This window comes from Grammomys surdaster, unplaced genomic scaffold (assembly GCF_004785775.1).
Source record: "Grammomys surdaster isolate TR1022 unplaced genomic scaffold, NIH_TR_1.0 126036, whole genome shotgun sequence".
NCBI classification, from domain to species: domain Eukaryota; kingdom Metazoa; phylum Chordata; class Mammalia; order Rodentia; family Muridae; genus Grammomys; species Grammomys surdaster.
Window position 1 is genome coordinate 774620 of NW_021620849.1, and position 13321 is coordinate 787940.

Sequence of the window (13321 nt, forward strand, 5' to 3'; positions counted from 1 at the left end):
CTCCTCCTCCTCCTCCTCCTCCTCCTCCTCCTCCTCCTCTTCATCCTGTTTTGTCAGACAATTCACATATTCTTGAGCTATGTGGATTATGAGAGAAACACAATTCCCTACCAGGAGGAAGTCAAGGGAATACACTGTTCTCTTTACATGCAAATATCTTAATTACAGCAAGTAGGGAAGATATTTGTATGGAAATTTATGTATTTTTGTATGTTATATATTCAGTTTGTCTCAGTAAACAAAGGCTTTTTGCACTTCAGAAGGAAAATGGTGGCTGTCATGTTGCATCTATCACCACCCTCCACAGGCATGGGGAGAGAACCAGGGGCTCTTCACCACACTCCCTGGCCTCCTGCAGCTTGCTTCCTCTCATCAGAATTGGCTTCAATAAAACATCCCTCCTGTTCTTGGAATTTTCTCCTGGAGCATCTTCCCTGTCTTGTCCCCATGGAGACAGGCAAGCAATAATAATGTCCATCCCACTCACCCACTCACATACCACCTTCCTTGATGGGAGAGAACAGTGATGTTTCAACCTTTCAGAGAGATGAAACTGCATCAAGGTCACTGGAAAACTGCTCTCAGAATATCATTTCTAGCAGAGCAAAGCAGGGGACAGATTTCACTCCACTGCTTCTCTTGTCAGTCAAGATAAACAAAATATAATTAGTTGCCTATGCAAAATACACAGCCATTTTGATTACTCCAAGCTTCTTAGTTTTTCTGAGGAGTTATAATATTTTTTTATAGTATACATTAGTTTTCTCCACTAGGAACAGAGGATAGATAGGCTTACCTGGAAACATGTAGGATTCTGGGTAGAGCTGATTAAGAATGTCCCTCACTCCTAAAAAGTGCAAAGAATTAAAAAGACATAGAGTGCTCACTGGTTATCACATCGGTTTGCCACAGCTGGAATGGATAAGTGAGGAAACCTGAGGAAGGAATCCCATAAATCCTGGAAAAAAGCCAACAGGCCATCTGCCTGAGATGATGCTGATGGCAGCCTTCCTGGTGCCATCAGGGCAAAAGATATGACATTTAAGGCTCCCACCGGATGTGTGGTTCTTTATAGTTGAAGGATCTGGCATTTCTCATTTATTTCTAAAATAATTCTTAGGACACAGAAGGGACTGAGTGGCCTAACATATACATTTTTTAAAATGTATCCTAACCCACAACTACAATTACTCATTTCTAAGGTCCAACATGACAATGGCTTTGAGTCTTCACCTGTGGCCTTCAGTTCACCTCTCTGAGTCCCAGTGATATTCCGGTGGTACCTTCAGTCTTCTGTTCCTTGTGTCACAGAGTCTCATGATCCTTGCCTGGACCAGTATGTCCTAACTCATTATGACTGCCCAGGACTGTCTATCAACTATTCACATCAAGGAAGATAGATTCCTTATGTCCCATGTGTCTGTCTATCTGACTACATATTTGTATTATTGAGTTCTATTTTAAGGGAAAGTTTCACTGATATGAAAAAAAAACACTGAAAAACAAAGTACCATTCCTTCCTATGAGCTGACAATTTAGAATACTAAAAAATTGATGCCTCCAACATGACCTTAGTGACTGAACTTAGTCCTAGACCTTTATCTGTGCTCCAGGAGGAGTGATGAATGAAAGCCTTCAGTAAACCCCCAAAGTCTCAGCCAAGTATTTGTCCAGTGCAGAAAATGTTGGTGTTTGTATTTGGATAGACCACACTTGTGAGATTGAGGTGAGAAAGTCAAAGTGATGGAGGGAAAGACATGAGATTGGTACTTTACAAAAGATTAGCTTTGAGCATAGGCAACAAAGAGATTTGTTCCACATCAATAGTCAACACAGTGACAAAACCTGGGCTTCTAGCCATCACAGTAGTCAATGGGTAAAAAGTACCCATAATCAAAGATTGAAGAATTTTCCTTAGGACAATATTCTTTAGGCCACTGAGAAGCAAATGTCCTAAACAAGTTCTCCACATTGTTAAAGTCCACTTGTTTGTAGTTCAACTTCCTGGTCATCATGCCTCTTTATACCACAATATCCCAAGGTGTAAAGCACCAAAGCCTTTCTATGACCACTTTTGCCTCCTATAGAGTGCTTGGGCCGCAATTCCACTATAGTGAAATGAAGTATAGATTTTTCTAGGAAAGACAGAGTCAGAGTGTATAGATGCAAGAAAGATCCAGGAAACCCCAATTCCTGGAAAAATATAAAGCAATCCCTGTCCTGTAGCCAATCCTTTACCCTGTTAGCCTACCTTAGAAGTCCCAAAGATCAGAGTGCACCCAAAATTAAACCTCAGTCACCCAACTAGATCTAAGTAGTCATGCAAAAATATCTATTTCGGAAATCAAAGTAGCCTTCTCATTTCAATAGGAAGAAGGAAAGGGACTGAGAAAACGAACATGTTTGACCTGGTGTCAAAGCAATAGTAGAAGATAAAGTAACTGGCATTCTCTTTTCCTTTTGGCTGTGCCTCCCACCTATTGGACAGAAATGCAGCTTCCTCCTTTTTTTTACCATCCTATGAAGAATTTATCCTCCCAGAAGACACAAGATGAAAAAGAAATATAGAACCACAGACCAAGCTCGACGTTTTATAGATAGATGTGATGTCTTGATAGACACAGAGCAGTCACTGATACCAAAGAGTTCTAAATAACACTCCCATCCTTCACTAGACGTCTACATTTCTACAATGTCTGTTATTTTGTAGATACAGAGTGTGCAGATCACTAGCTTTAATTGAGGAAGTGAGGTTGCAATTCCTACTATAATTAGCTACTGATCCCATCCTTTGTGTTCCTTTCTCTTGGCAGCTTTGCACAGATTAATAGGCATTAGCATTTACGTTGCTTCTCTAAATTCACTCAAAGTGACTATATTACAGCACCTGTCTACAGAGAAGTCCACTCTGTGCCATGTCTTCTAATGAGCTATACAGCCCATACCAGAATTGAAGAAATGAACAGATGTAGGGACAGTCTGATCACTGTGGGATCTAAGGGGGTCCCATACCTTCCTCTATCCTACTATTCCAAACCTTGTCAGAGAAAATTAACTAAGTTTTTGTCCACATATGGCTTCTAGGTTACTCAGAACTGAATAGTTTCAAAGGAATTCTTTCTGAAACTTGGAGTCACAACCTTTTTATCCTCAACATAGGGTTTAGGGTCTCTGAGTAACTGTACACCTTGGTGTTGCAAGAAAGCTGGTCCATTTTATATATCTTTAGCCCCAATATAGGTACATCAGCAGTACCACTACTGTTATAGGAGAATAAGTTGCATGAATGTGGTATCTTGGGCTCCTGGGATTGTAAGAATGATACTAGAAAACTGAAAAATATCCAAACACTCTGAAGTTGCATAAACATTGTTTGCCATTATTAATTCTTATTTTAACAAAGGTGCCATGGCTCTGCAGTAGGAAAAACTAGATAAAGGGCTAATGACAACTCTACCATCTTTGTAACTTTCCTAAAGGAGTCTAGAATCACCCCCTAATAAACGGAATAGAACGGGACACAAATCCTCTCTGTTTTGCTATGTATAAATAGGAACAGAATGGATTCAAGGCAGTTGAGAAACAATGAGGCTTGGCAACAGGGTCTGGTCATGAGAAAGATTTGTGGGGTTTTCATCTTTTGTCAGTCAGTGTCTTTTTCCTTCCTTGCTTTCCTGGGTCTATTAAGAAGAACCCAATCCCTAAAACCACAGTGACAAAATTCTTCCAATGAAGCCAAAATCCTTCAAGGACCTGTCTGCACGGCTTCCAACACTTTTTCTACTGATAGGCAGTCAGGTCTCCACACTCCTGCTTGACATACCAGGTGAGGAAGAATAACTCCCTCATTCTATGTTAGGTTTCCAACTAAAGTGGCACAGGTCGAATACTTGTCCAACCCCAGCAATTCCCAACCTTATTTCTACCTCTCAAAGAAAAACTTGAGTGATTGGTCAAGACCAGGCATGAAGCAGCTCTTTATGATGACCATGTCCCATCAGAAAGTAAACTAAGAAGCACAATTTCTGCTTCTGATGGGTAAGGTCTTCCATTTTCCCAGGTTTCTGAGTGGAGTTGAGACGCTTAATTTGTGAATCCATATGAGAAAGCCTATTGTAGCTGCAGAGTAAGACTGCCAGCAACAACAGCTTGTTATCCAAGCACATAGTAGAACTCATCCGCATTCCTCTTCAGAACACGTGATCTGTGCAGTAGAGAAGGAAAGGTATCTGTTGCTAGATGGGCCTCCCAAAATACAAACATTGAGCAAGGAACATGATAGCAAACTGTGATTATGAAAGTCAGTTGTTTAATTGACATCACTAGATTTTAAAGGTAAAAGCAAATGCCAAGTCATAGACTGCTGTCTCTCTTCAGCACCCTGTTAACCGTTTGACTCTCATCAAAGGACCTCTTTCCAATTGACAATAAGAAACACATAATCAAGACACAGAGAATGCTTGGCCTTTTACCTCAGGTGACTCAGAAACAGCTACCGTTGTTACTGCTTATAAAACTAGAAAGAACATTCTGGTCAAGTAGACCCTGTTTTAACCTCAGGTCTCAATTATAATAATGGCATGGCTTCCCTCCCTAGCCTTCGAGTTGGAGTTCTGCCCTGGACTCCTGTTTCTTATTTTTGTTTTGTTTTTTGTTATTATTTTATTTTTGTTTTTTTCTGAAAGCTCACTAAAATAATCTGTGTGGTCCATAAAGTAATCTGTGTGGGCCATAAACTCCTTTAGGATTCTCTAGAAAGCTCTGAGCCCACAAAAGATAAACATCAAATGAAAAACCCAGGAAGTTTGCTCTCATGATTTTAGGATGTTGTAGACTTCCTCAGACCCATGTGTGAGCCCTCAACCTGTGAGTCTCCCTGAGTTTTGTGAAGGACCTACCCCTTACACTAGGCAGCTTTGGTAGTGTGGGTATGGACATCAGTTAACATTTGTAGCATGCTCTGGTATCGTCCTTAATTGCCGTGGATTTGTAAGCCAAACTTTGATAGTCAGTCTTTCTTCCCTGTTTCTCTTCTACGTGTTTTTTGTTTTGTTTTGTTTTAAACATTGTTCTTAATTTAATTTTATATAGTGCTTTTCCTGAATGTATGTCTGTTGATTGCTTGTGTGTATTGTGTGTGTAGAAGCCAGGGGAGGCCATCAGATTCTGGAAACAGGAGTTACAGACCACATGTGGAACCATGTGGATTCTGGAAATTGAACCTGAGTCCTATGGCAGAAAACCCAGTACTCTCAACTGCTGAGCCATATCTCCAGCCCCAAATGGACTTTTACAAACTGAGAGTTCTATTGAAGTCAAACATTTTTCCTTCTCCCTTCTGTTCCATAGGATGTGGTTCATTGTGGATTTACCCTTTTGCTCTCCAGGGTAGTGAACTGAAGCACCTCTGTGGCAGTGGACCAAGTCCACCATGGCTTAGAAATTCCACAGAGCACCAGAAGTTTGCATTCAGGAGCAATAGAAGTAAGAATATCTTGTTTTCTCTTTCCTTGTATGAATGTGCTGTTGGAATAGAATGTTAGAAGAGATACTGGCTTTTCTTCCCTCTTGAGATGGTCAGTTACCCACCGGAATCTTCTTTTCCATGTGAGACACTATTAAACTCCATTTCTCAGCTTCCCTTACAAATAATATAATAGTTCTCTGAAGAAGGGATATGATGGCCCCATGTCAAGTCTATCCTAATTAACATTATTCTATGTCCCTCTTCTATTACAGCTGGCTATAAAAGGCTCAAGTGCTTAGGGTCACTAAGGCAAAGAGCATATTGGCCTGCATGAGAGTGTGGAGGAATGTTACACCTCCAGTAGATTCACCTATAAATACTGCCCCATGTCCTGGAAATGAGCTTCTATTTGTGTTGGACGGTAGTGTGTTTCCCACTTATTTGTTACAGTGATCAACCTGTATTAGATAAGACCTTTGCAAATTCTTTGCACAGAATAGAGAAAGCTTTGTATGTTATCTCTAGTAATAGTAACTGATTAATTTTTATTAAACTGTATTATCATCCTCTGACATGTGTTTGTGCCTCATATATATTTCATTCTATTAAGTCGAGAAGTATTGATTCCCATGTCTAGTCCATGCTCATTAACAATATTATTCTATGTTCCTCTTTCATTCCAGCTGGCTTCAAAAGGCTAAAGTGCTTAGGATGACTAAGGCAAAGTTTATATAAATACACACACACACACACACACACACACACAAATCTAAGAGCCTATTATTTTCATCATTGTAAGAACTATTGTGGCACCATAGAATGAACTATTCTACCACCAGATCATCTTGTCCTAAATTATTCCCATGTCCTATGGACTGATATTCTTAACCTGGTCAAGAATTGCTAAGAACTTGGTCCCAGATTCTCATCTTGGAACCCAGTGATCCAGTGCTAGCTATCAACCTACTTTATGGTTAGAATCTCACTTCTAACCTATAGTACACATCCCAGACTCAGGCAATCCAGATCACTATTTGCCTGCTTCTGAAGGACATTCTTCCCAGATAACCCATCTACTTGTTTAGAAAAGGCTTGGTCATGATTGCCAAAGGATCACTTCTCAGTGGTGGGTATCTGATTGTCTGTGGGCTCTTGGTCTGGACTGATCCATTTCCTGCTTATCCTGAAATACACACACACACACATACACACACACACACACACACAATTTTCTTATATTGATAATTCTGTTAATTCTGCCAAGTGCCAGGCATGAGGGACAGGGAACAGGAGAGTCAATTCACTTTGGGTTTTGTGGATCACAATAGCTATCACCTCCAGTCCTGTCCTTTCCAGATCTCAATGAACGACCCCCTTCTCCAATGAACATAACTAAAAACATGTCTGCTCTGGAGTCTCAACTTGCCTCTCTTTGGGATGTCTGAAAGATTATTTAACTATAGGTCTGATCACCAATCTCTTTGAGTTATTTGAAGCTCTAAGAAAGTAATCATGATATCTAAAAACCACCTTTGTCAAAGCCCATTTACAGGTGCTCTTGGAAGCGCCAATGAACCACAGGAGGAAAAGGTGGTTGCCATCCAGCCCATTGTAAGAAGAGAAGAAATTGCTCCACTGCTTTGGTGTGGGTATGTTTGTTTTTTCAATCTAAATGTGTAACAGGAAATTTGGCAGTTCACCTCTGTAAATCATTTGCATACCACTTATGTATGAGCCAGATGGCTCCTCTTTGTTTTAAGAAATTAAAAATGAAAAGAAAAAATATAAAGTGAATTTTATCTTTACCTCTCCTTCTGACCTCCTATGTGCATTCTAAAATTTTCACAGAGGAAGCAAGCCCAGGCTGACAGACACATACATTAACACAGGCACACCTTTAAACACGCATGCACACACGCATGCGCATGTGCACAAACACCTAAATATCTGTGTTTATCTACATTAGTCAGCAAGTTGAGTAGTCAGTAAGTTCTTGGTTCTAGTAATCAAGAATAGTAGAACAACGCATATTTGACCTGGGTTACAGAGAGTGTCCAACATGGTGTTCTGTCTTTCTGACAAATCACCACATTCCTTGGAGCCTTTGCCAGTATATACTGAACAAGAAAGTCTTACATAAATCTCTCAAATTTAGGCATAGCTCTAGGATTTAGAAGCAAGAACATACAAACACTGGCCAGACAGAATGGCAATGCCAGTGATCCACTGTTTCTATGGAAGTTGAAACCTCGGGAAGGAATTTTCCTTGAGGTGATCATCTTAACTTTCTTCCTTCAGGGTAGCTATATGAGCCTAGTTTATTTTCCAGCGGTCAGGAGTTCCTTTTCCTGATCCAAGAATCACATCTGGAAATGAGACTATCTCCAGAGTGTTCTTGCTTTGGGTGTAAGGAGTGCTGAGGAGACAGTAAAAGCAATAGTTTGTCTAGCAAGTATTGCATTACCGGCGCTTCACACAAGCTAAGTTGCTTGCTTAACATAAACATACCTCTGCTGAGTAAATATTTCTGTCCTAATTTTCAAAATAAGAAAATTGAACTGAAGCATTGAGCACATGGTGCAGATAATGGCTAAACATTAGGGAGTGAACATAGCTGACCAAGAATTCTTTCTAACAGCGATGTCTTCCAAAAAGGACAAGACATTAGGGACATTTTTGTGACCTCAGGCCTATGTATTCCTGTCTTTCATTTTTCAAAAGATTTGGAGTGTGTGTGTTTCAGTGGGTGGAGGTGGTTAGGCTAAGCCTACCTCAAGGCATGGGGGTAAACAAGTATAAAGGGATTTTACAATCTGTTCTTTCAGTGTGACCACTCTAGATTTACCTACCAGCAGAGCTGAATTTCACTGAAATAGCTATCCTTCCTTATTTCATACTTCTTTGGAACAAAAGACATATATTTTCAAGCCATCTAGCTTTAGCTAACAGCCTGACTTAGAGCTCATGAAGAGGGAATTTAAGATATCTATCTGGACTGTGGACAATTCCCATTGACTTCACTTCCTCAAATCTGTCCTGACTCCCAAAGAAATGAGATGGGTTATTCTTTGTCGCTTTCCTGGGAGTAAGAGTAAAGTTAATAGCTGTTAAAGCAACAGTAAAGGTGTACCATTTGGAGTGTGCTCCTTTTTTAATTATCTATCTGTATATATATATATATATATATATATATATATATATATATATATATATAATATATTTCCATATATATATATATATATATATATATTTCCTTTAAACCATAGAATAAATATTGAGTACAACCTAAAAAGCCAATTTCAAATCTCCACTTGTATGTTCTAGTCTGTTATGGTTCCCTAAGACCTGGTAGAGTCCAGAGAGACCAATGAAGTATAATTAGATATCTTCTCTGCTCAGAAAAAGAAATCCAAACAAACAAAAAGCAGTAAGCTTCCTTTACTTTCATCATTCCTACAATAGATTTGAGTTTAGCCAGTCAAGAAAGAAAACTTCATTATTTATAGTGAAAGGCAATTAAATGGTTCAGACTTCAGCTAGGTCTTATGACCCATATACCTGCTAAGTAACCACATCCAGACTTTGGATATGTGTAGTGGGGAGAACTGTCTAGATTTTAGAGACTGTGCTTCAGTATATCCTAACAGATCTTCTCTGACCACCAACCTGGGGGTTTGCTACATCATGTTCCCATTCCTTTTTCTGAAGATACTTGGTAAGGTGGGTGGCTAACACTGGCCACTTTGCTGGGGATACACTGCTTTCTCCAGATTTGTTTTACTTTGCCTCCTGTGTACTCATGATAGCATGTCATTTGCCATCCTTTGGTTGAAATGTGAAGAAGACACTCTGCAGCCATAAAAGGCATTTCTAAAAAATTCCTCCGCACTGTTACTAAAGTGAAGTTCCTTGAGTAATCAGTATCATATCTGAATGATCAAGTCATGCATCACAAAGTCACAGGAGCCTTCAAATAAATCAAACAAGTGTGTACTTGCCAGCCTCAAATCCCACCCTCCTGGATTACCCAGCTCAGGCCAACAGGATCATAGTAGTTCACAAAGCAATCATTTCTTTCCTACCTGGACCAGACAGTTGGCTCCAGATCTCCTGCTATGAACTCAATGTTTAGGTTTCCTTAGTCCTCAAGCTAAAATAAACATTTGGATCATAGCAGGAGAATGGCAGGTAATGGCATACGAGCAGGCCTGGAAGTAGACATTGGTTAGAGGCATTAAATCATTGGCCCTCATTAGAATTAGTGACCTCACTAAAGGGACCTTTGGAGATCCTTTGCCTCTTCTGCCAAGGAAGATACAATATGAAGGCCATTTATGAACCATGGAGCCAACCTTCATCAGACATGGAAGCTGCCTGAGCCTCTGAAAAGTTGAAAAGTATTTTTGTATTATCACACCTTCCATGGTCTATGATATTTTGTTTACATCTCACAGATGATTACACTCTCTGCTCTACAATATTGTCCTTCTGTCTCCTATATCACAAATCCAAGCCCTCCCCTTAGGCAAAATGCCCAAAGTAAGTCTTCCATATTTTAATTTTTTCCTTCTTATTTTTTTTTATTCGTAGAGACTTCTTTCTGTATAGGCTGACCTTAACCAACTGCTTCAACCTTCCAACTCTTGAGATTACAGGTGAGTCCTGGTATGGGCAACATAAGTCTTCCTTATTGCAGAAAAAGGTATGTCCCAATGACAGGACCCATCTATGGGTCTGTGGGTATCAAGTTGTACTCATGCTTCACTTTCTGGAAAAAGAGACATTTGTGGCCATTTGCTTTGGCTTGGCCATAATAACACAGGAAAACTCACTGTTCCCCAGTGAGGCGATTCCCCCAAAATAAGAGTAAACCATGATTCTGGAAGCAAAATAAGATCTTGAAATAGGAGATAGATAAATGTATGCAAATAAAACTTCTTCATAATTAGCCTAAGACCATCCTTTCTTCAAAGCCAGAAGTGGGCAAAAGGCCTCATTTTCTCATTTTTCCAAAGCCAGTAGGATTATGTACTAGCTACTTCTAGTTTACTTTGCTTTCCATTTTCCATAAAGATCTACCTTTTGAAACAAGATTACTCTCATATGATCATGAGGAAGTTCCAGAGAACAAAACATGTTGTGAATAAGGCTAGATCAGGAGATGGGTTGGACTATTGACATAGCACCAAGTCAGACTGTTTGAGTGTGCATTTGAACATACATCTATATGTATTCGACTCTGTTTGCATAAAGAATAAGCTGTGCAGCAGTAGGAACATAATGTACAGGTTATTGAGATGTATAGAATGAGTTTAGTCTAATGTCAAAGAGGAAGGAAGAATGGCCTACCATGATAATAATAAAAGTTGATATGCTAAGATGCAGGAGTGGCTGAAAGAGAACTGTTGAGTGCATTGGTGAGCATGCGTGTGCATACATCTGCACCATAGTGACAGCATAAATGGACAATGACAGACATGTAAGCAAGGCACTAGCTCAGCAACTGAGTCCTGCAGCTGGCAAGCCTCCTTACCCTGTAATAATCAGTACTGTAGACGTCCCTGGACATGCCGAAATCTCCAATCTTCACTAGTAGATTGGCTCCAACCAGACAGTTCCTGGTGGCCAGGTCCCGGTGCACGAAGTGCTGGGAGGCCAGGTACACCATGCCCGAGGCTATCTGGCTGGCGATGTGGAGCATCTGAGAGAGTCCTAGCTCACCCTTGGCCTGACGTGGCTGTCCATCCACGAGGATCATCGCATCTGGTCCATGGGCCCTGTAAGGAGGAAAAGGTGGCAGGAACAGAGAGAACTCAGCATATCAAAGGTAAAACCTTCAAGGTTTTCAGGAGTCTGGAACATCCTTCAGAAATGAAGGAAATCCCTTTTTGGGTGGCCTGTCCCTATTTCCATCTACCCAAATTATTTTGAGTATGGCTATTGGTAAAACTACAAGTTCCCTACTAAGATGACACAGACATATCCAAATGGTAGAGAGTAAACTTTCTCTTTCACTACCTAACCATTTCCCAAGGTCTTCCCAGGTGCTAGGTACTTATTATAGAATAATTAATAAAGTATTCTCTAACCTTTACTACATGTCAAGCACTATTCTGATAGTTTTAAGGACATTTGTTTAATCTTCCTAGCCTGATTTGTTTTTTAAAAAAAAATTGAGGCACAGAATGATCAGAAAACTCAACCAAAGTCCTAGATATCTCAGAATAGCTATATGGTAGTCCAGAGACATACTGCAAATTATTATCTATGATTATAAAGGAGAGTTGCCAAAAGAGGCATCAAGAAGGATTTTAAATAGATCTTAAGGCTCCACTTCTTGGAGCTCTGATTGGCCAGGCAGTGTCCATTCATTTGCATTTATGACAAGCTTCCAGTGCTGATGCTGCTGACAAGCTGTCTGCAGCCCCCAGCTGTAAGTGGCACAAGGCTATCTCCATACCCCTAACCACTTCACAACAGCAAAAGCAAGGCAGGATAAAGAAACACTTTGACTCTAAAGCAGACGTCTTGGGAGCCCAACATTCTCTCCATGCTAAATTCAAGCCTGGCTGTGTTATGATAACACCCTGCCCTGTCAGATCGGTCACTTTTAGTGTTCACTCTTTCCTGCAGAAAGCCCAATGAGCCATAACCACACCCAGGGCCCTAATTTATGAAGTGGAGGACCAACGAGCCCTGGTGTACAGGGAGGCCCCAGCCTGCTTTACTGCTTCTCCAATTTCCACTGAAAGGCACCATTAAATAGGAACACACTCTGTTTATTATCTTTGGTAGGCTTCATCTCTCCCCCTTCTTAGGAAAGCAGCTGCATCAGCTAGCCAGGGATGAGTCAGGAAGCCAGTTCCCACCTCAGTATACCAGGGCACACTCCTGCAGGTCTCAAACACCACCAACCAGGAGACATGCTAATAGGCAGAACTGACCCTGGGGGTTAAGTGGGCGTTTGGGAGAGCAGCCTGTTAAATCAGCTCCTAGCAAGAGATGCTGTGACCCAGGCTTTCAGCATGGAGTTTTGGAAAAGCTTAGCCTTGATTAACGGAGCCTCGGAAGATGGGTGAGAATCTGGGAACCCCCTGAGAATCTGGGTAGCAAGTTGACAAGAAAGGCCTGGAGAAACCATTGACCTTAATTTGAATGGACTCCCCATGCTGTCTTCAAGAAGTGAGTCCAAAGACAAACACAGAAGGATCACTAAGTTCTTCCTACATTCCTGCCACAGAGAATCAAGGGGTGAGTGATTTAGTGCAGCACAGCTTCGTGCCATCTCTATCAGTTATGGCTCAAACATAAAATGCTTCCAGAGACTCATGTGTCTGAATATTTGGGCTCTACTAACCCTTTATTTAGGAGGTTAGGAACCCCTAAGAAGGGAACCCTTGCTAGAGGAAGTAGTTCACTGTCACTGATATGGAGGTATTGTACACTTTATAACCCAAATTCTTTCTGCTCTAAACACTCTCTACTCCTGACTGCCGATATGATTTGACCTCACATGACAGCACCATGTTTTCTGCTGTGATGAACTGCATCCCTTTGAACTGTGAGTCCAAAATAAATTCTCCTGCCCCTAAGTGGCCTCTTCTCAAGTAGTTAGTCACAACAGCAAGAAATGTTATTCTCTTTTAGTTTGTGTTTCCTTATTCCTTGGTGTTTCTCCTGCTCTAGCCTTTGCTCTTGCCTCACGCTGTTCCTCCCACTTCTGCTTTGTTTTCTTCATCTTTCCTTGATAGTAAGAGATACTAGGGGCTTTGTTGAACCCTTCTGTTGTACTCAGGATGGGAGAATCAGCTGTATCCCTGGTAAATATTTTGTGGTGCCAACTAGGGCAGAGGA

The 13321-nt window shown here is 40.7% G+C and overlaps 1 protein-coding gene across 4 annotated transcripts in view; it reads right to left on the reverse strand.

The window, feature by feature from the left end:
• The window catches only part of Ntrk3 (neurotrophic receptor tyrosine kinase 3), a 377280-nt gene that overhangs the window by 53495 nt on the left and 310464 nt on the right, over nt 1–13321 (reverse strand). For all 4 annotated transcript variants that reach the window (XM_028754779.1, XM_028754778.1, XM_028754777.1 and 1 more), the window contains one exon: nt 11001–11244. In XM_028754779.1, coding sequence (XP_028610612.1) covers nt 11001–11244 — 244 coding nt within the window. The remainder of the gene's footprint in view (nt 1–11000; nt 11245–13321) is intronic.